This window comes from Drosophila busckii, chromosome 3L (assembly GCF_011750605.1).
Source record: "Drosophila busckii strain San Diego stock center, stock number 13000-0081.31 chromosome 3L, ASM1175060v1, whole genome shotgun sequence".
Lineage (NCBI taxonomy): Eukaryota > Metazoa > Arthropoda > Insecta > Diptera > Drosophilidae > Drosophila > Drosophila busckii.
The window spans coordinates 15,172,804-15,193,585 of NC_046606.1; the positions used below are offsets into that span (position 1 = coordinate 15,172,804).

At 39.5% G+C, this 20,782-nt stretch overlaps 5 protein-coding genes across 6 annotated transcripts in view; 3 read left to right on the top strand and 2 right to left on the bottom strand.

The window, feature by feature from the left end:
- The first annotated feature begins 8,720 nt into the window (after nucleotides 1-8,720).
- LOC108598177 (protein terminus) lies at nucleotides 8,721-9,839 on the top strand. Its single transcript, XM_017984793.1, has one exon. The coding sequence runs from the start codon at nucleotides 8,739-8,741 to the stop codon at nucleotides 9,837-9,839; it is 1,101 nt and encodes a 366-aa protein (XP_017840282.1). The 5' UTR covers nucleotides 8,721-8,738.
- Nucleotides 9,840-10,317: 478 nt separating this feature from the next.
- On the top strand, nucleotides 10,318-11,009 carry LOC108598767 (mediator of RNA polymerase II transcription subunit 11). Its single transcript, XM_017985573.1, has 2 exons — nucleotides 10,318-10,427; nucleotides 10,490-11,009. The coding sequence occupies exons 1-2, from the start codon at nucleotides 10,355-10,357 to the stop codon at nucleotides 10,966-10,968; spliced, it is 552 nt and encodes a 183-aa protein (XP_017841062.1). The 5' UTR covers nucleotides 10,318-10,354; the 3' UTR covers nucleotides 10,969-11,009.
- LOC108598766 (nuclear fragile X mental retardation-interacting protein 1) lies at nucleotides 10,984-12,400 on the bottom strand. Its single transcript, XM_033293704.1, has 3 exons — nucleotides 12,323-12,400; nucleotides 11,940-12,223; nucleotides 10,984-11,882 (listed from the first exon to the last, which is right to left on the bottom strand). The coding sequence occupies exons 1-3, from the start codon at nucleotides 12,398-12,400 to the stop codon at nucleotides 11,021-11,023; spliced, it is 1,224 nt and encodes a 407-aa protein (XP_033149595.1). The 3' UTR covers nucleotides 10,984-11,020.
- A 1,692-nt stretch (nucleotides 12,401-14,092) lies between these two features.
- On the top strand, nucleotides 14,093-15,166 carry LOC108598508 (ubiquitin-like-conjugating enzyme ATG3). Its single transcript, XM_033293625.1, has one exon. It carries the CDS (start codon nucleotides 14,111-14,113, stop codon nucleotides 14,699-14,701), a length of 591 nt encoding a protein of 196 aa, XP_033149516.1. The 5' UTR covers nucleotides 14,093-14,110; the 3' UTR covers nucleotides 14,702-15,166.
- Nucleotides 15,167-17,095: 1,929 nt separating this feature from the next.
- The window catches only part of LOC108601013 (nuclear hormone receptor FTZ-F1), a 34,871-nt gene continuing 31,184 nt past the window's right edge, over nucleotides 17,096-20,782 (bottom strand). The window contains exons 4-10 of one of the 2 annotated variants that reach the window (XM_017987640.2): nucleotides 20,255-20,472; nucleotides 19,841-20,199; nucleotides 19,210-19,266; nucleotides 18,924-19,122; nucleotides 17,867-18,125; nucleotides 17,697-17,797; nucleotides 17,098-17,630 (exon numbers count right to left, since the gene is read on the bottom strand). In XM_017987640.2, the coding sequence (XP_017843129.2) occupies nucleotides 17,481-17,630; nucleotides 17,697-17,797; nucleotides 17,867-18,125; nucleotides 18,924-19,122; nucleotides 19,210-19,266; nucleotides 19,841-20,199; nucleotides 20,255-20,472 (1,343 nt within the window). In that variant the 3' untranslated portion in view covers nucleotides 17,098-17,480. Of the gene's footprint in view, nucleotides 17,631-17,696; nucleotides 18,126-18,923; nucleotides 19,123-19,209; nucleotides 19,267-19,840; nucleotides 20,200-20,254; nucleotides 20,473-20,782 lie in introns of both variants that reach the window. The other variant, XM_033293846.1, reaches the window with a different exon arrangement.

Consider the following 20,782-nt stretch of genomic DNA (forward strand, 5'->3'; position numbering starts at 1 on the left):
ATGTATATATTTCTATAATCCTCAGATTTGCACAAACTGTGAATTCATTAAAGCAAGCATTCAGCCATTGCACTCAAACCATTTTAACTTGGCAGCGTCCACAGCAGATATTTTGCAAAGATTACGCAGCGTTGGCTTCAAGTCTGTGTAATAAGCGATACTAAATCCTTAGTCGAAGCAATATATTCTGCAAGTGCATGCATATTGGCATTCCGTGCCTGTTGAATAGCAGCACTATAAAAGCAAGAGAAGGGAAATGAGAGTGAGAGATGTGCGCAGGTAGAGAGTGTGGATGGGTATGTGCACTGCCTGGAACGGAGCTCTTGACAATCCGTGCGTGGCTTTTGTTTAAAAAATCTAAGCAAATGTATATGTGTGTGTCCGTGTGTGCGTGTGTGCAGCTTCAACTGCCTTTTCCGCTTGCTGCAATCCCCGCCCCAAACGCATACAGAAACACAATTCACAGGTAACTGGCACTAGCAACGCTGTTGGCAGTTGGAAATGATAAATATGCCATCGGGCCAAAGGTGTACAATATTTTTATGCATTTCTCAGCTCTCACACAGTTGACACTATGCCACGCCTACCTGCCCACCTGCCCACCTGCCTGCCTGCCTGGCCGTGTCTTATTTTTTTCTATGTTATGCAAAAACAATTTATTACGCTTTGGCTGGAGATGCGATAGACTTGCCAGCATTCCGAAGCATAAAACTATTGTTGCAAATGCTCCACTAGCACTTATCGCCTTATGGCTTGCCTAGGATGTGCCCAGGATGCAGTCCTTGCCGCTTGCAGATGTGTGTGCGATTGCGTGTGATATGCTTAAATTATTGCATTCCTCTTGCCTGCTTTTATCGTCAAAGATTGATTACATTTCCAGCAAGTGCTTGCTGCCTGCCTGCCTGTGCTGCTGAGAGGCAGAACCAAGGGCATAAAATCCAATTTCCCAGTTACCAGTTACAATCGCAAGCATTGCCTAGTTATGATGTAGGATATTCCAAGAAACAAAAAAAACCAAGTAGCAGTTACCAAAAGACAAGGCGTATGGGCAATAGTTTTAATAGCCCTGCGGCTAGACAAGCTACTGATTTTAGCAGTCATGTAACCAAAGCAGAACGAGAATACATTAACAGTTACAATGTGCAAAATATTGACAAAGGTATGCAGCTTAATTAATAAGCAGTAAGGCCTATGCATATATTTTTAGCAGCAGTTAAAGCTGAGCAGCTTTGCTGATATTATCCTTACACTCGTTCAGCTTGTTTGGCAAACCATTTCTCTCTCTCTCTTCCTTCAACTGTTGGCGAGACTTTCTTCTAAGCTTACATGTTAAACAAAAAGAAGAACTTTAGCAGACTTTAGATTTTAAAATGCCGCCACGAGGCAGAAAGTTGTCGGCTTTGCAGCCAGTTTAAGGCGCTCGTCATGTACGTGTATGTGAATGTGTATGTATGTGTGTGTGTGTCTCTGTGTACACTTGGCATTAACATAATTCATATTTTGTTGTATTTGCATAATAATAAAGCTGCTGATGCTGGCACATCAACAGAACAGCAGTAGCAAAAGCAGCAGCGTCTTTGGTCTTTTAGCTGCCAGCGCCAGAATAGCGTAGGATGAGCTGCTACGGCTATGTGCTAGTGCTAGTGGTGGTGCTGCTGCTGCTGCTGTTGACAAATGGAACACATTTGACTACGGCGCCCGAAAAGCAGTGCAAACAAAACGGAGAGTCGAGATTTATACAAGAAAGAGCGGACAGCCCCTAAATGCAATTCAACAAGCTGAGCGTGCAGGCAGCGCCCGCATAAATGCATGAATACTTAGCATGCGACAGCGTCCAGTGCATTGTAAACTGTGCACACTGGGCGTATACTCAACAATCTATGTACGTTTGCCAGCGAGGTGGACCTGGGCAGGCGTTGACATTGTCATGTTTGTGTCGTTGTATTGCGCTGACATCTGGGTAACATAATTCGTTGACACAGAGGACAACACACACACACACACACATGTTTGTATGCATAAATAGTAAGTACATATATCTTATTTTGTGGTTCCCCAAAGCTTTGGCTGCTGCTCGTTTTGTTTATGTCAAATGTGCATTAGGTTTTTATAACCTAAATAGCATAAAATAATAATAAGCAATGTTTGACAGTTGTTGTTAGTGTTGTTGTTTCTGTTGTTGCTGCTGCTGTTTTTGAGTTATGCACAGCTAGTGACATTTTAAAAGCTGTGCTACAAATTCCCTCAGGTGCAATCAATTTTCCATTCGGGCTGCCGACCTCAGACACAACAACCGCACACAAAAAAAAATTGGGTAACGTAAATAAGAATTAATCACTGAAAAGTTTTGGGACGCAACGCACAGCTGACAATTTGCACGTGCTCCCGTGTAAGCGTGCAAAAGATAGCGCAAGATAGAGAGAGGGAGAGAGAAGAGGAGCTGCTCAGGTGAAGCAGCCAGCGTCCAGTGTCCTCGCCAGTGCTCGCTGAGGCGTTAAAATGCCATCATTAAAAATCAATGTTTAAGGATTTATGAGCTTAACAAAGTGTTAATTACGGCCAGACCAACAACAACAACAAAATGAAGCCAAGCGTTGAGACAACATTAACGCACTGAACAAGTCGGAAGCAAGGAAATACTGAGAATTTAAGGACAGTGGCAGTGTTAAGCGTTAAAGCATAATCAGGAAACTCAATCGAAAGAATAATTGCTGTAGTTAAATTTTCACTGAACTCACTAATCAGTTAGCTACAAACTACAAGCGAATGAAACGAGCAGACAGAATTCACTTTGGCATATACTACTATATTAAATAATTAATTTTTTAGTTTACTACACAAACTCAATGTAAATCATTTTCATTGACATCTGAGTATAACCTAAATTAATATAAAATTACTTGTATGCGTAACAACATGAAAGTTTGCCTATGAAAAAAATAGCACATGTTACTTTGCCATGCAATTAATTCGCATAAATAATTAAGCTAATTGCATTTATGCCCAACACGTTGTAGCTGTTTGTTAAAAGTCTATTTGAATTAAACAGTTGAACTTTGAACGAAAAGTACAAACTTTAAATAACCCACTTTGCAGTGACATAGTTAAGAGTATAAACGTTTAAATAATTCAGCTTCGAGCCAGCGTCAGCGCCAGAGCCAGCAACTAAAATTAGGTCTGCATTAAAGCAGCGACGAATACGACGACGAGTCCGGCAATATTTTAATCAGTCCAACAGCAACAAAGGCAACAGCCCACAAAATGCAAAAAGCACAAAAAGCAGAGGCGTTACAAAGAACAAAAAAGGAGAGTATAATGGAAAAAATAACAGAAAAATGCTTTGCTTTCTTTTGGCTAACAGTGTAACCCAAACAACTTTCGTTGACGACGTTTTCATAATATGATATGAACAAAAAAAAATATGTATTGTATATACATATATATAAAATACGAATAGCGAAAACCCCAACACGTTAAAATAGCAAAAATCAACAACTAAAATACGTAAAAGATGCCAGGCAGCAGTTTTGCCTTTGCATAAGTTCTGAGCGATGGGGTTAAGAGCAAGAGTTGGGGCAATAGCGCAAGCGACGACGCACCGACACACTTACAATGACACACGTGACGACACAGGCAACAAAAATACAATATGAGAATTTATATATAAACACATACATATATACATACATATAGTATGCACATAAGTTTACTGCGAGCCTATGATATACTTGTGTGTGCGTGTGAAGGCCGCACTACCACACACACACACACTCACTCACGCTAAAGCAAAAAGCCTTAAATATGCTTGAACTACTAAAGAAGCCATAAAGCAGCCCAAGCGCCACACCGCAATCGTTTACCTTAGTCTTAGCCCTGACTGCCAAAGCTGCATTGGCTAACATTTTGATGTCTGCCTGCCTCGCGATGTCCTTTTAACAGACCTGGGAGAGCCAGCATTCCGTTTTATACGAATGCTCTCAATTTCGAACTTACTGTTGTGCCCCACGTTGGATGTATCGCAACATATGCGGGGAGATGGGTTATTTTTGTATATAGGTTATTTTATTTTAAAGGCTATTTTTAGGGGTTATTTTTGTATAAAGGATATTTTGTTTTAAAGGCAATTTTTGTATAAGACTTTGGGCTTGCTATATACAGGGTTAGGTACTTTGGGACAGAATTTCCCAGCTAAAGGGAAAAAGGCTCTTAGGAAATTTTTTAATTGCCCAGTTTTGGTTTTGGCTATGCACTGAGTTGGGAAATTTTTGATCCCCAAGCTGGGAAATTGAAGAATATCCTCCAACCAAACTTTAAAGAATACCGAGCAGCGACATCTGGCGGTTATCAAAAACCAACTTCAGAGAATACCGAGCAGCGTCATCTGGCGGTCATCAAAAACCACATACAATTAGCGCTTCACACACTCATCTTAGGCAAGACGAAAAATTTGAAACTTGCGATGCTGATTAGCCGAATTCTGATTGGCTGTTCGTCTGATCGGATTCTTCCATTACCCTTGCGCTTTTGTAAGGCACCAGGAACCCTTGCGTTCTTGCAAGGATTTTGCTTTTATGCTTCTTTACTGCGTTTTCGTATGAGTGAGTAACGAAGAAATAAATTCAATTAAATAGCAAATAAGAAGAGTGAGAGCGCGCCAATTTGACTTGTTAGAAGAGTGAGAGCGCACTAATTTGATTTTTAGTTTCTTTAGCAGGTAAGAGTGAAAAATACAAATTTTGGAAAAATGGAGTTCATTAATGCAATATTGTAAGAAATCTATGCAAATAAGTAAAACAAGGACCCACAGATCAGCTGGGCCGCTAAGCTGAGCTTCGGTGGGATCAGCCTACCACCACCGAAAGCTCTGTATCGATCGGTCACTTAGAGGACCTAGCCCTGGTTCTTATTCGTCCCTGGGCGCTTTAAGCATCTAGCCCTGGGCGCTTCCCGTGTCTGGCTATTTCTCTTTCCTTCGGGCATCGCGCAGACCAGACGTATTTTATTGCAAGCGCGGACATTTATTTTATTTAATTAACTTACTACGATGATGAGCAGCATCAATAAAACTTAAATTAACTGTTATTAAAATGTAACCATGATTAACGTTGGAGTAAATCTAACCCGCTCAATCGCCTACCGCCAACCTGACCAAAAAGATTGCCTCCGCTCGGCCAACAGTAGCGTAGCTTGGACCCCCAAAGATCTTGTGGACCCACCAAACTGCTAAATTGTGCTATAGTATATTCGGTCGGGCGGGCCGTTTAAGCACTAGTGAATTAAACAATGGTATACTAGTTAAAGTTTTAAATTATTGTTCTTAAGAAGTAAAGTTTTCACTTCTTCTTCAGAACTCAAATATTTTTCGTCAGTGAAACTAATGCAGACAAACACATACTTTTTTGTACAGATTTCCTAAGTATTCTATTCTATCATTGTTTATGAAATTTAGATTGGTCTTACTGACTGTCTCGTCCTTAAATATAATATTGAGAAGTTTTTCAATATTTTGGTATATCAAATTAATATAATCATGGTGATTCTTCTGATTGATTTGCAGAGATCCCTCTTTAGCAGCTTTAACTTGTTCTTGGAAATCACGAGGTGTCAACTAGATATAGTGTATCAAGAAATTTGTCTCGTGATCGCTTGTTTGTCACATACCAGCAATTTATTTTGTGTGTGAAGCAAACCAGGTACACGAAGTCTGTTTGCAAGCACATAGATACTTTTCTTACTGCTTTGAAGTTTGCGAGCAGAGCATCGCACGATTTTGTGATCTTATCTCTCTTATACACTGTATTAATATACCAGCCATGTAAGACGAAAGCGTGGTCGTCGAACCGATATTAAAGTACGTATACAAGTGCACTAATGGCTCCTCAACTTTATTGGACATTGCAATAACAATGAGTCCCGTCACTCTTGTGCAAAATCCTTTGCATGCAAACCAAACTCATGCCCTGCAACCTGATGGTCTGCATACCTCTCCCTTGCGTGCCACGTACAGAATATTTTGCTTTAACTTCGTCTTGCAATACACATGGTCTCCACTAGAAATTATGGATACCAAATCCTCCACGGTCATATTGCCACAACTAGAAAAGCATAATATTATTTACTTGGTGGCATGCAAAACCTCTTTTTCAGATAAACTACATCTACAATATACTTACATTTTGCTTTCTATCGATGCCATTATTTATAAAGTAAACTGTCAAGTTACTGAAGCACAATATTATTATTAACCATTTAAACACAAAGTTTGCCAAATTGCCAAAACTTGAAGAGTGAGATAGAGATAGCCTCATTTTCAATTCATATCGATTAGTATGTACATTAAAAGCTGAGTTTTTAATTAATCGCATCACTATTTTATTATGTTTAAATGTTTGCTATAAATTAATGATTTGATTTGATGCCTTCAAATAAAGACTGTCAGACGACCTAATTTGATTTTTAATTATGATTTTAACATCATCAGTCTTATGTACGGTGGCCAAATGCAGATAGTTCAGAGTAGCAGTAGCTTAAAGTAACGACGATCGTCGACGCATCATTATCCACTAGTGATGGAGGAAAATAATAACAATCGTTAGTAATCGATTTGTTGAGACAATATTCTGATATTTTGACACATTGTGAAATAGCTATCAAGTGTACTGAATTTTACGGAAATGGAAAAATAAATTACAAAAACTAAAAGACGAAAATGAAAAAGCTGCGTGCTATTTTGCAACAGCAAAATATGCAGCACCAATTGGAGCTGGAGCGGTTTGAACACAAATTGCAATTAGAACAACTCAACAATCAGTTGGTACAAGAGCAGCTTCGGCACGCCGCTGCAGCAGTAACAACATCAGCATCAATGGCTGCAACAGCCACAACAACAACAGCTACCGGAGCATACGGAGGTCATTAAACAGCTGCATCGGCAGGAGGAGCTGCTGTTAAACCTGCAGCGAGGCCAACAGCAGCTGCCTTTGCAGCAACTGCCCGTGGAGGAGTCAGACCAGGAAGGTGGGAGCTGGAGAGAGAAAGAGAAGCTACCTGTGGAGGAGTCGGACCAGGAGCCTGAAGATTTTGATTCCGATCCAATGCCAGATGCGCCTGGCGTAAATTATGATTGGGATTTGCCATTGGCGGAGGATCCCGGTGAAGATGCAGACCTACAGAATGAGATCGAACACATTCTCCAGCAGCAGCATGGGGAGGATAGTTATTTAGAGAGTATGAATATGGAGGAGGATATGGAGAACGAAAAGGCGCTGGGTTCGACGGAAGGTGAGGTCGAAAATAATTCAAAAATGATTATTCTTGGGTGCAAAAAAAAGCGCCAGTGCCTGCGGTGCCACCGCTTTTTTAATCCAAGCATAATTGTTAACCAACCCACGTGCTAAAGATAGAAAAATGCAAAACAAAAAGTTTTGTTAGAAACTAAAAAAAAAGAAATTGAGGCTGCTCGAGAAAAATTACAAATTAACAAAATTTTCAATAAGCCAAAAAAAAAAAAGAAATAAAAAACAGCAGCAGGTGATGCAAAAAAAAAATAAAAAAACAATTTGTGCTGGTGTCCGGCGACAAATACATACATGTTTTACTAAATCAGTTAATAAAATTTGTAAGTTAAACAGAAAAAAAATGGCGGCGATATGGCGTTTGCACTGAGACGTGTTTTGCTGGAAGGCCTCCGCAGCACAAGTGGAGTAAATTTGGACTTGCGGGAAAAAAATATATGTTAATCGAGATAAGTAAAGCTATAGAATGAAAATATTGTAGCACAAATTAGCAGTTTGGTGGGCCCACAAGATCTTTGGCGGGTCCAAAGATACGCTTCTGTTGGCCGAGCGGAGGCAATCTTTTGGTCAGTTTGGCGGTAGGCGGTTGAGCGAGAGAGCGGGTTAGATTTCCTCCAACGTGAGGCACAGTTGTAAAATAAACCACCAACACAATTTAAATGTTTAGTTTAATTGACATTTATTTTTAAGATGATTCCAAGTTTAGAAGATTTAAGTGTTGCTGATTAATTCTAATACGCGTCTGTTCGGCGCGATGCCCGGAAGGAAAGAGAGTTGAGCCAGGGACAGGAAGCGCCCAGGACGAAAAAGAACTCAGGGCTGGTCCTCTAAGTGCCGATCGATACAGGAGCTTTCGGTGGTTGTAGGCTGATCCCACCGAAAGCTCAGCTTACCGGCCCAGCTGATCTGTGGGTCCAGCTGATTTCGTTACAATATTCAGTTTTGTACTTTTAACGACTTTTTTACAGCAAAAAGTCAAAATTAGGGTAGTTTTCGTCAATTAAAAATCAACCAATTAGGTTATCAAAAAATCAGTACGACATTCTCTGCGTATTTACGTTCTTAACATGTGGTCAACATTTTAAACGAAAATATTGAAAATTGTTCGAGATATGCTGCGTGCCAATTTCAAAAACCGTGTTTTGGAATAAAACGCGTTCAAAGTTTGGCGGTCCCTCTGGGCTGGCCTGACGCTCCCTCATTAAAATCGTAATGAGGGTCAACAAAAACTTTTTTTGCCCAAATTTTTTTTCCCGTATTTTTTTGATTTTTTGAAAATCCAGGAGTCTTGTTATCCCTTAAGCGCTCCCAGGTAAGTGTGTTCAAATGACAGCTGCTTAATCCTTTACTACCTGCAGGTCAGCTTACAATGGTTTTACCTACATGGATTTCATATATAAATCCAAATTCTCTCAACAACTGCAACAGTAGACTTTCATCATCATGCCACGCCGCCCGAAATCTCGCTACGTTTTTGATATAGCAGCTTATCAAAGGATCTTTCGCCATCAGCGCCTAACCAACGATCTGAGTGTGGAATGCCTGACTTGCCGCAGCCCTGTTGGCGTACATGAGCCTTATAGTCATCATTGGTTGGAGGGAGTGGATGCGCAGCATCTGAAACTGGGTCTGCAGGAGAAGCTGTTACTCAAGCGCATTGAACGCGAGGGAATTGACACCTTCATCTTATGCGATGAGAGCGCTGTGAGCCGCACAAAAGATTTTCTTCTGGAGGCGGGCATGCACGCTGTGCCTCGGCTACTGCGATTTCTCAACTATGAGGCCAACCGACTGCAGGTGACAATTGGTTTCTATGTGAACGTCACCAAGCAACGCATGTACTATGAAAGTAGTCCCATTGCCATTGCGCATCATTTGGATATAGAGGAGACAGTGGATATGGTATTTTCCCTTTTGCTAGAGAAGATTAGCAGCTATGTGTTGATGCATCAGCGTGTGCCCCTCGAGGCATGCACAATCAAGCGCTTGAAGGTGATTGTAAAGCGTGAGTGGAATGGAAAATTGTCACTACCCTTGCAATATCGGGTCAAGTGCGACGGACCTGCTCCAGGCAGCATAAAAGAATCTGTTGATTTGGCACTGCTTACCCAAAGTTTTATAAATTATCATGGGCAGCGTTTTGGTCATTTTCCCATTTCCCTTCGGGTGAATTTGTTTAGCCTGCGCGTCTGTGCCACTACAAAGGAACTCTATGTAGTGCCATATCTGCTCAGAAGTGAGGACTGGACCAATACGCCCACATTTCTTATACAAACCAATGTGACTGGAGAGTTTCAGGGCCTGCACGAAATACACAATGTACACAAATTTCTGAAGGAAGATTCGAGAGATCATGTCTTTGAATGTCGTCTGTGTAAATCACATTTTGCAGATCGCACTCAGTTTGCGCTGCACAAGCAAATAAGTTGTGGGAGTGGCTTTGGGGTCTGGCATATGGATGGAGATTCTATAGAATTGTATGAAAATTGTATGCAGTTGTCACGCGATTTTTTACACTTTCCCTGGGTTGGCATAAGGATTTAAATTATTGTATGTATGTACATGTTTTTTAATATTAAGAAAAAATTAAAGTAAATTTGTGAAATTTAAAAAAATAAATATATGCAATAATAAACAAATACAAAAACAATAATAACCAAATACTGAGTTACGGAGTTCTTTTTACTTGGTATTCTTAACAAACTTATAATAATTTATATAGCGCGCCTCAGCAGACAGTGTTGCTATTTTAGCAGTATTATAGCTATACTTAGCTATTTTTTAATTACAAAAACTAATTTCTGCCCAAATTGTGGTGGCTGAGCGATACGCATACGTAACTTAACTAAGTTTGTTTACGCTTCGTCCTGTTTGTACATATATAATGTAAGTTAAAAGTAAGTAAAATAAATCCAATCCGGGTATTTTCATTTTTTTTTTTGACCACAACGATTAACGATTGTAATTTAAAACTAAACATCGATATTAACAAAACATCTGAAAATATCGGTGGTTTTTTACAAGCCGCAATCGGTGAATAAACTATTTTTGTTTACAAAATGAATCCATTAGACAAGATACAAGCTTTAGAAGCTATTGAGAAAGAAATAATACTTTGTATGCAAAGTGCAGGTAAGCAGCAACTTCTATAAACTAATTTGTACTTAATTAAAATTCGTTTATTTCCCACAAAGGGCAAGCACTGCAAGAGCTCGGTCGAGAAAAATCATCACAGAAGAGCGCGGAAACGCAGTCTCAGCAATTCCTAAAGAGTTTGAACATAGTCGAAACGAAACTCTCAGAACAAATCAACTACCTGACGCAAGTGTCCACCGGACAGCCACATGAAGGCTCTGGTTATGCGTCAGCCAAAGTGCTTCAAATGGCCTGGCATCGCATACAACACGCGCGCTCAAGAGTACGTGAACTGGAAGAGACCAAAGCGAAACACTCGCATGCGGCTAGGCAGCAACAGAAGCGACAGGCAGAACATGCTGCTGCACAACAACAACAAGCACAAGCTGCTGCGGCGGCAGCCCAACAACAACAACAGCAGCAACAGACCGCTGGTGGAGGAACTAATACCGGAGAAGCCAGCTCTACAGCGGGTAATGCGGCAGCAGGCGGTGCTCCCATGGGTGGGGATGGCGGTGGTGGTATGTCCACCAATTAAAAGCTTAGGTTGCAAAATAAACAAACATTTTTATTTTAAGTAGTCAAAAAAGCTATATTGTTTCCTTAACACTAGTAGTACCAATACCAAAAAAGTTCTGCTCACATACATAGCGCACACACTGCAAGAGTACATTCCGTTCATGGCGTATATCCTTTTCAAGCAGCTTTGACAGCATGGTGGTTTGTTTGCTAATTTGTCGCGCTCGCTTAAAGTTCAGGCCATAATGACGTTTTTTAACTGCAGGACGCTGAGCAATTTTGCTGGACGTGGGCTTATCAGCAATATGAGTACTTGATGTGGGTGTGTCTGTAGTTACTATTGGTGTGTCTGTAGTTGCTGCAGTTTTCTCCGCTGGAGAATGATTAGCAGAAGAAGCTACATCTTTAATTCGAACAATGGGCTGTTCGTCGGGCGCTTCATCTGACGAACTGGATACTTTTGATTGCTCCATAGCTTCCAGTATATTTGTAGGTTGATCCTCACAATCCTTATTACTAGCATCGTCATCCATTGATTCGTCCTGTTCCTCTTCTTCGCTATCTGTACCGTACATGCCCAACATGTTGCTTAGCGCATTTGAATCTGCCTTCGATTTTATATGCTTGTAGTTACTCATTTGGCTTGTGCCCCTAAACATAGGCACGCCTGTGGAACTAACTTTTATTTCTTCTTCTTGTTTCGTCGCTTCAGTCTCCACTTTTTTAGTATGTTTAGTTGCTGGCGTTTGTTTAGTATTATTTCTTCGCTTTTTGGTTTGCTTGCTTCGCTCTTTGCTGTTAGTCTGTGGTCGCGTTCGTTGCCGATCCTCACGCTTACCAAAACGTTCCCTAGAGGCCTCCAAGCGTTCACCACGCTTTTGACGCTGCTCCTTAGCGCGCTTGGCTGTCTCCACATTAGCAGCTGTTGGAAACCTAAATAGTATAAATTGCTATTAGCCTGCAAGTCACACAATTAATTTGTTTAATTACTTCTTGCGACGTTCAGCACGCCAGGCAGCAATATCTTCTGGCGTCCATACTTTCTTTACTTTTGTATATATCCCCGTTATGTGATTTGCTTCAACATGCCGCTCTAAGATATTTGCGAGGGCAGCAAAATTACACCCTTCCGAAGGACACGTTTCATGCTGCTCCAAATGTCGCTTCATGTCCTGTGCAGTTGCTAGTCCCATTCCACAGTTGGAACAATATTCGGGACGTGCAGGTTCATTATATATTGGTGTGGTATTCGTCACTGTTCTTGGGATGTTGTCCTGCATTTAAGGCTATAATAGGTTATTCTTTATCTCGCGCTTAGCAAATTCTACTTTCTTTCACTATCAGTGGACTTCTCCGTGCCTTATCTGTATTACTTTCTGCTCGTCTGTCTGTGATATATTCTCAAGATTATTTTCGCGAGCAACAGTGTGCCCTCGATCTACGGTCTCCATAGTCGAGTGTGTATCTGCAGAGCGCACACCTGAACGTTGGCTCACAAATTTAACCCGGGCAGCCAATTGCTCCTCCAGTCGCGATGCGCTCCGGCTCAAGCTATAGTGAGCCAAAAATAGCGTGATTTGCTTACGTCGCTGTTGCAATATGAGCGTGCTTGAATTCTCATAGATTTAATTGAATTTGGGAGACGAGGGCAACAAAACAAGCTCTTGGACTCCATAATATCTGTGTGAGATAACAAACTTCGTCATCAGACATGTGCTAGTATGTGTAATATAATTCGTAAGAGTGTCGGGGCTCGGGAGCCCCAACGCTATTGTTTTATACTAACGGATGTGATTTTGAGTCAACTAATTGAAGTTCGTTATGTCGTCTTAAGTTAAATCGACTGCTCTTTGAAGACAGGATATATTTTGAAAAGTCCCACTAGATTGGGCGATCAGCAAGATAAAATTATAGTGTGCTGATGATGTTGTTATGGATATGAATAGAAGTATATCTTATATGTAGTCAGTACCTTAGAATTTAGATGTTGGTATAATAAAGAAGGTATGGACAGTTTGTCACAGTCTCGTTTATTGCTTCTCTCGAAAGCAAAATAATACATATGCTTCCTCCTGACTCACCACGAAATTGCGTAAACAACCTCGATGGTTTAAAACTATTCTGATAGTTGATCCAGCCCTATCAGTGCACACCAATAACGCAGCAAGTACCTGATAATAGTTATGATTATAAGCAAGAAATAATATAAGTGAGCTTACAATAGACGTCATATTGATCAGAGCTATATTTAATAAACATTGTGTGGTTGCTATAGAACAAAGATTAAATTTAATACGTCACATGTGAGTGCACACATATCGTGCACTGATCTCGTCCTTAATTGTCAATACAGTGAGTTAATGCACTTGCACAACTTTTCCTCTTATTAATAATGTGTATGGTGTTTCTACAACTATATACCTCTCAGCGTGCGTATGGCTCCGCTCTCACTTCTGCTGATGTGATATATAAATAATAATTATAAAATCTGATTGTATTAAGGAATTCCATAATCTTCAGAACTGGGTATCCTCGTAGGACGAGCTCTGGATATAAAATTTTGTGTTTGGCGTGAAATTCACAGGATCATATATATAGGGGTGATTCCAACTTATGAGTCATAGCTGCTAATCCATAGCAAGTATATGAGGACTCGTGGCTCGGAGTCGATACGACATAAGTTATCTCACCATATCACAGTTGCCAATAAGTTGGTAAAACAATCTTATTTATAAAATAACTCTCTAACAGAAAAGTGTTGTCTAGTGAACTAAATACGCGATCTCATAAACAAGGTATACACACAGCTCTCTCTGAAAGTGAGCGCATATACTGTTTGCAAGCACATAGGATCATATCCTTATGTTTCATCGTGTCGTCTGCACAGATGCTGTGTGATTAGCTGTCACTGTGCACACAGCCAAAAACGTTGTGGTGCTGAGAGAATGTGTATATTTTCTGGTGATGCGTGGGTGGCGTGGAGACACACCAGATTCAAACATGACGCTCACTTAGACACATCAACGTCTGTATGAGAGAAAATCGATGCGATATAATATGAACGTCTAAGAACACGAAAGCGTGGTGGTCGTGTCAGAATTTTAACACACCAACCCTTATTAAATTTCATTAATTAACTGAAATTGTTTGCCTAGGATGAAATGCATACACCCGAAAGCGACAAGTCGTCGCCAATTGTCGTAGCAACTGAAGAGGATGAAGACGATGACGAAGCCATTGATATGGACGATTTTGAGGAGAGTGGTATGCTGGAGCTCGTTGACCCCGCTGTGGCAACAACAACACGCAAACTAGATGCAGATCCACAGCCAGCAGCAGCAACTAATGCGGGTGACGAAGGTGCCAGTGCCAGCGGAGATTCAGTATTGCACACGCGCACTTATGATCTCCACATCACATACGATAAGTACTATCAAACGCCACGACTCTGGGTTGTGGGCTATGACGAGCAACGCAAGCCATTGACTGTGGAGCAAATGTATGAAGATGTTTCACAAGATCATGCCAAAAAGACTGTTACGATGGAATCGCATCCGCATTTGCCAGGCCCAAACATGGCATCTGTGCATCCATGCCGTCATGCTGATATTATGAAGAAGATCATACAAACAGTGGAAGAGGGAGGCGGGCAACTGGGCGTGCATTTATATTTAATCATATTCTTAAAGTTTGTGCAGACAGTTATTCCCACGATAGAGTACGATTTTACCCAAAACTTTAACATGTCCTAAGCAAACGGAGCTAACAAAAGACAAGGACCCGTCTCACACTTTGTCGGCAATTAACGTAAAATAATTAATGCATTATTTATACAATTATAAAGCGTAAATTTAAATTATATAAAATAAAAGCTAATTGCAGACATCACAAGAAGCAACGCAATTTTTAAACTGCTTAAAAATATACAATACTCGATGGGTTATTTTTTCTGATTATAATTACTTTTTATTACATTGTTGGTTGGTTTGCTTGTTTTGAAACATCTCTGAGATGACATTTATATGTTAACGTAATAATAAACAATAAATCAATTATTAATTACTCGTAATTATGCATGTGGTTTTTGTTGTTTTTAGGTAGTTTTGTTTTTATGTTTGTTGCTAGTTAAATCATTTTTCTTATACTCTTGTTGCTTTTCAACAATTTCAAAACGTAAAGTGTGTGTCTGTGTGTGTATGTGTTGTTTGCATTTGCATTATACTCTTTAAACTTTAATGTATATATAACTTGGATGTACTTTTTTTGTTGTTTTTAAATTTTTATATATATAGATTTTTCCTTAAAAATTAAAATCACTTTTCATTTGCAATAACAGGTTCACATCGTAATCAATTTTACAATAAACATACCTAACGCCTTGCCCTATACATATATTTGTATATGGATATTAAACCCATACACAATTTACTTTTTACTTCCTGCAGAACCACACATTATGCTCTATACTTTATACGCATTAAGATGTGTATATATATATAATTTTTTTTTAACGTGTTTTGAACAACATGTCGCCCGTGAAGACGCTAAACAGCATATATGTATATATACATATATGTTAGCATATATATATATATATAACGTATCGTTAATGCTGTTTATAACCCTGATCTATGCCTAACTCTTCGGCTTACTTTGCTGTTTGCCATACATTTTAAATCCATTTTGAATGATTCCATTTAGTTAATTTTATATTTTACAATACATACAGAAGTTATACCATCTAGAAATCTAAATAAATTGATACATACATATATTATACATAAACCTAGGCAACCTACAAGGATGTTTTAGTTTCTGTTTCTGTTGTTTTTGTTGCTGTTGCTGTTGTTTTTATCGCTCGGTATCTGCCACAATTCTTGCGTCTAACAATAATTTCAGAGCACTTTTAACTTTACATATTTCAAAACGAATTTCTGAACGAATTCTTGCTGCATTTTAAGTATTTGTATGTGTGTTGCTTGTGTTTATTTAGATATTTAATTTTATAAGGTACATTTTGTTTAAGCGCAATGCAAAGCCAAATATTGAGGGCTTCATAAAAAGTTTAAGTAGACAATGCATTAAAATATTAATTTTCGTAAACAATTTGATGATTAATTTACAGCAACTTTAAAGCCAAACACAAGTAGTCGATTCAATTTAATTTAAGGCAGTTATTATTTTAATTGTCCCCCAATTTTTGGCTGCGCATCCAGTTTAAGTTTGAATATTATTTCGATTTTTTATTAATTTGGTATTTTTTTGACCATCAACTGTTTTTTGCACTTTGAATTTTGTAAATTGGAAAAAATATGTTGTGTTTATGAATTTGACAAATTAGAAGCTTTACAAGTTTAAAATTTAAACAATATAATTACAAACATTTTGAAACTTTTGCAGCTAAGTATAATTAAATACATATGCATATGTATATTTAAATGTGTATTTAAGTCTAAGCTATTTATAATATTTCAACATTGTTTTCTTTTTTTATTTATATTTTTTTTGTAAGAGAAAAGTTTACTCTTGTTTTCGTTTAGTTTTTCTTGATGTTGTTATTGTAGGTAGTTGTTTGCATTGTTTTTTAAACGCTACACTTAAACACAAAAATTAAAATAATTATTTTACAATACAGGCGTACACGTTAAAATTTTATTTTATGCATTTCTATATAATGAACACCTAAAATTTGCTTTGTTTTTTATATTCTTTGTATGCAACTTGTTGCTGTTGTTGTTTTAGTTTAAAGTAGACGCAAATACTATGCAAGACACTTGGCGCATGAAATTTACAGTTAACACAATTCAGACGAAAACAATAAAATATGTAGTTGGAAATATATAAAACAAATTTTTGAAGACAATTACTAGATTATTCAAATTGTCGGAGTGAGGGTTGGACGCTTATAATTACGCCAATTTAGTTACGTAAAAATATATATATATATATATACATATATATATAGTATATACTATGTGTGTGTATATATAGATTTATATAAAAATAAAATTTGTTATTTTCTTTGTTATATTCTAAATGAAAGTTGGGCTACCACTTTCCATATTTACGCTTGGATAGTTTAGTGTTGTTTTTTGTTTGTTTTTTTTTTAGGTTTTTCCTCATTTTTTGTTGTTGTTTAAATTGCTTTATCCGAGGACACGACTAAAAATTAACACAATTTAATTTAAGACAAATTAATTAATTAGTTAAACATAGGCTAAACTCTAGGCTTTAACATAATAATAATTAACATTGAATCAACAAATGTGTGTGTATGTGTGTGTTGTGTGTGTATACGTGAGAGTGAAGTAGTAGTATGTTTTGTTGGTGGTAGTGATGATCTTTCTTGCTTATACATATACATATATGTATAACAATATTATATTCTTCGCATAGCAATTAAAACTTATGTTGCTTTCCACTCCTTTCCGTTTCCTCCTTTTCCATCGGCTATTTACACATATTGTAATGAGTTTTAAGTATTATGTTGTTGTTGTTGCTGCTGCTGCTGCTGCCACCTTTTGGCGCTCCTTACACCTTCCGCTTGGCATGCAGCATCTCCATGAGCAGCGTCTGTGTGGGCGCACTGCCGGCACAGTGCTTTGAATACAGATGCTCCTCGCCGCGAGCGGCCATGGCGTGAATTTCTGGTAGTATGTTCAATAGCCTCCTGAACTTCTCCTGTTCAACAAAAAAATACACAGCTTAGTAGAGTTCATTTAAGGTTTGTTTAGTCTCTCGACTTACATTAACTGAGGGATAACACGTCAGCGTATAATCTAGCAGCGCTGCCTGCACATTCTCATGGCCCTCCAGCACGGTCTTCTTGTTGACAATGCCGCGCACATCTGCAATAATTTGAAAAACAGCCCGATTGGCGGCGCAACTTCTGACTGGTATATACACTCGATACTCACCTGGATTAAGCAGTATTAGGAATTTCATGCACACATAGTCGCCCATGTCGAACTTCAGATCTTGCAGCTTATTCTGCAGCTCGTTGAAATAGTCGCCCAGCTGAGGCACGCCCAACAGGCCCAGGCTCATCAGATTGAATACTTGGCCGTTGTTTAGCTGCGTCTCATCGGGCAGACCGTTGTGTATGCGATGATGCAGATGATCCAGCACCAGCATGTCGGACCATGAGTGCTGCAGCAGTTTCATCTGATCGTCAACCTGAAAATTGTATTAGAAAATCAATGGATTAGCGAAAGTTCCAGCTGCGATATTCGCCTTTTGAGAGCTTAATGAATGATGCTAACTGCACTGAGAAAAATCTTTGAAAAAAGCAAAGTTAACTCGTTTAATTTTAAATTAAAATCAAGCGTAGAGTTAAATTTTTTCTCAATGCATTTTGTACGCTTACAAATATGAATTGCTTCGCTCTCTCTCTCTCTCTCTCTCTCTCTCTTTAGATGATTTTCTCTGAGTGTAACACAGGTTTGTTTCAAGCCTAGCTTTGATTACAACATGGCGCGCTCTCGCTCTCCAACGCCGCAAAGTAACGCCGCGCGCTCTCTCTCTTTAAGCTTACTCTCCGCTCTAACTGTGTGTGCTTTTTCGTTAATGTGTGCGACATTGTCGCTCAGTTGCGTCACTGACAAACGACGCATCGTCGTCTCGCTGTCAGCGTCAGCGCCAGCGTCGGCGTCGTCATCAGCGTAGTCGCAGTTGTTGTTGGTTTTGCTGTTGCTGGCTTGGCTGACTGGTTCAGCTTTGCTTGGTAAGTAGGTCAGACGCCAAATGAAATCGAAATTCAATGCAGATTTAAGTAGCCGTCATTGGCGTCGCCGTTGCAGCGCTGCCAGCGTTTGCTTGTTTTGTGCGTTGCTTTTGCTTTTGCATTTGTTGTTGTACTTAGTTTGGTTTGGATTTTTACATAACACAACGCAGACTTGGCCCCTAGCTTGAAAACTGGTTGCTTTTGGTTTTTATTTTTTTTGTTTTTAAATGGTTTTTATACATGTGGCATACCTTCAAATCCTTAAAGAAGACCGTGTTTCTTGCCCAATCCACTTGCGAGAACAAATTCTGATCGAGCACTTTGCACATTAACTCAAAGAGATCCACTTCAACCTGGTTGTACGTCTGCTTCTGCAGCAGCGCAAACAGCTGCGTCTGCCATTCCCGATCGTCAATAGATTGCACAAATTCGCGTATCATTGGAGATACTCTAAAGAAGAAGAGGAATAAAAAAGAAATACAAAACAGTTAGTTAGTAGAGTTGTCTAGCTTGGCAAAGTTGACATTTAATGCTCACCTCAGTGGCTCGATGAGCGCATCGGCTGTGCTTGATGGATGCGTACCAGAATCGAAGCTTTAATGTGAGAATAAGAGGAAAAGAGAATAGAATAATGTTGCATTGTTGGCTACGTTGTTGTTGTTGTTGTTGTAGCAGTCGGACTAACTTGCGAAATTTGAAATACTTGGAAAAGGTTTCTGCTTCAATTAGTTGAAAAGCTTATACAATAAACAAATGCTAAAGTTTCTCGAATAGTAGTTCATATTACATTTTCTATTCAAATTTGAAAGAAGCCTCACAATATTTTATCAATTTAGTTATTATAAACCAATTCATCCAGCTCTATGCTATACAATATACAATTTAATAAATTAAATTAATAGTTTGTAATAGTAATTTCTCAATCTGTTCTCTTCTATAAATATTTGATGCCTCCGCAATTTAGTTAATATAAAATTAGATTCTTCTAGCTATGCAATATTTTATAGAACAAGCGATCTCTTCGCTTTGCCTACACTTAAAACAAAGGCTTGAGATTCAACCAATTACTCCCATTAACATATAGATAACCCTCCACCTCCACCAGCGTCTATTGCGATATTGCAGCTGTAATTCGGTTCGATTTGATTCTTTTGTTTGGGCTAAATACCACAATTTCGATTCGGCTGTGTTCTGCAGAGATCCGTTGCCGCTTTCATGGCAGCTGCTGTTGCTGTTGCCATTGCTGCCGTTGCGTTGCAGGCCGTCAGCGCTGTTGTTGTGTCCGCCGCCGCCGCCACCGGCGTTGTTGCCACCGCCTCCGCCTACGCCGCTGCCCGTACTGCTGCTGTTGTTGCTATTGCTGTTGCTGCTGCTGTTGTTGCCCAGCGAGGAGCTGCCGTTGCCGCCGCTGACATTGCCCGCATTCATGGGCGTGGCTATCACACCGCCGCCGCTGGCATTCACCTGACCCAAGGCAATGGCAATGGGGCTGGGCGACGAGTCGGGCGATTGCGTGAGTGAGGATACCTAAAGAATAAAAGTTGCATTAGCTCGAGAGCTTCGTTCTGTTGGTTGGACTTACCTGAGGTATTTGTATTTCTTGCTTAATGTTCATATTTGGATATGCTTGCTGATAGCCCGGCGAGAGCGGCGTCGGCTTAATATCGGAGCCCATTGAAGTGCGCAGCGCCTGCAGCGCCAATTGCCGCTGGCGCATCACCTGCAGCTTTCGCGCCCGATCCCGCTTGTACATGGGACCGAACTTGTTGCGACCACCGCGCATGCGATCCGCACGAACCGCTGCAAGGAAGAAGAAGCATTCAATAAGCGATGCTCAGACTGTATATAAGACTTAAAGTAAAAGTAAAAATATCTAGCAGAGTAGCTGCGATGTTATTGACAGTTGCTAACGCTATTTATGTATAAATTTCAAGAGAACTCTGCTGTTGACATGGAAGGACGTTGAAAGTTTAATATAGATACGAGGGACCTCGAGTAATCCTGCCATGCATAATGCAAACAAGGCAATAACAAAGCGCAGCTAACACACAAAAATAAAACTTTAGCACAGAACCCAACACAACGCAGAATATGTTTGTATATAAAACTA

Bases quoted from the DNA above. Each gene is read 5' to 3' on its own strand.
- LOC108598177 (XM_017984793.1), top strand. From the start codon at position 8,739: ATGCCACGCCGCCCGAAATCTCGCTACGTTTTTGATATAGCAGCTTAT.
- LOC108598767 (XM_017985573.1), top strand. From the start codon at position 10,355: ATGAATCCATTAGACAAGATACAAGCTTTAGAAGCTATTGAGAAAGAA. The intron at 10,428-10,489 runs GTAAGCAGCAAC...TTTCCCACAAAG, and splicing joins ACTTTGTATGCAAAGTGCAG to GGCAAGCACTGCAAGAGCTC.
- LOC108598766 (XM_033293704.1), bottom strand. From the start codon at position 12,400: ATGGAGACCGTAGATCGAGGGCACACTGTTGCTCGCGAAAATAATCTT. The intron at 12,224-12,322 runs GTAATACAGATA...CCTTAAATGCAG, and splicing joins CACAGACAGACGAGCAGAAA to GACAACATCCCAAGAACAGT. The intron at 11,883-11,939 runs GTAATTAAACAA...TATACTATTTAG, and splicing joins CGTGCTGAACGTCGCAAGAA to GTTTCCAACAGCTGCTAATG.
- LOC108598508 (XM_033293625.1), top strand. From the start codon at position 14,111: ATGCATACACCCGAAAGCGACAAGTCGTCGCCAATTGTCGTAGCAACT.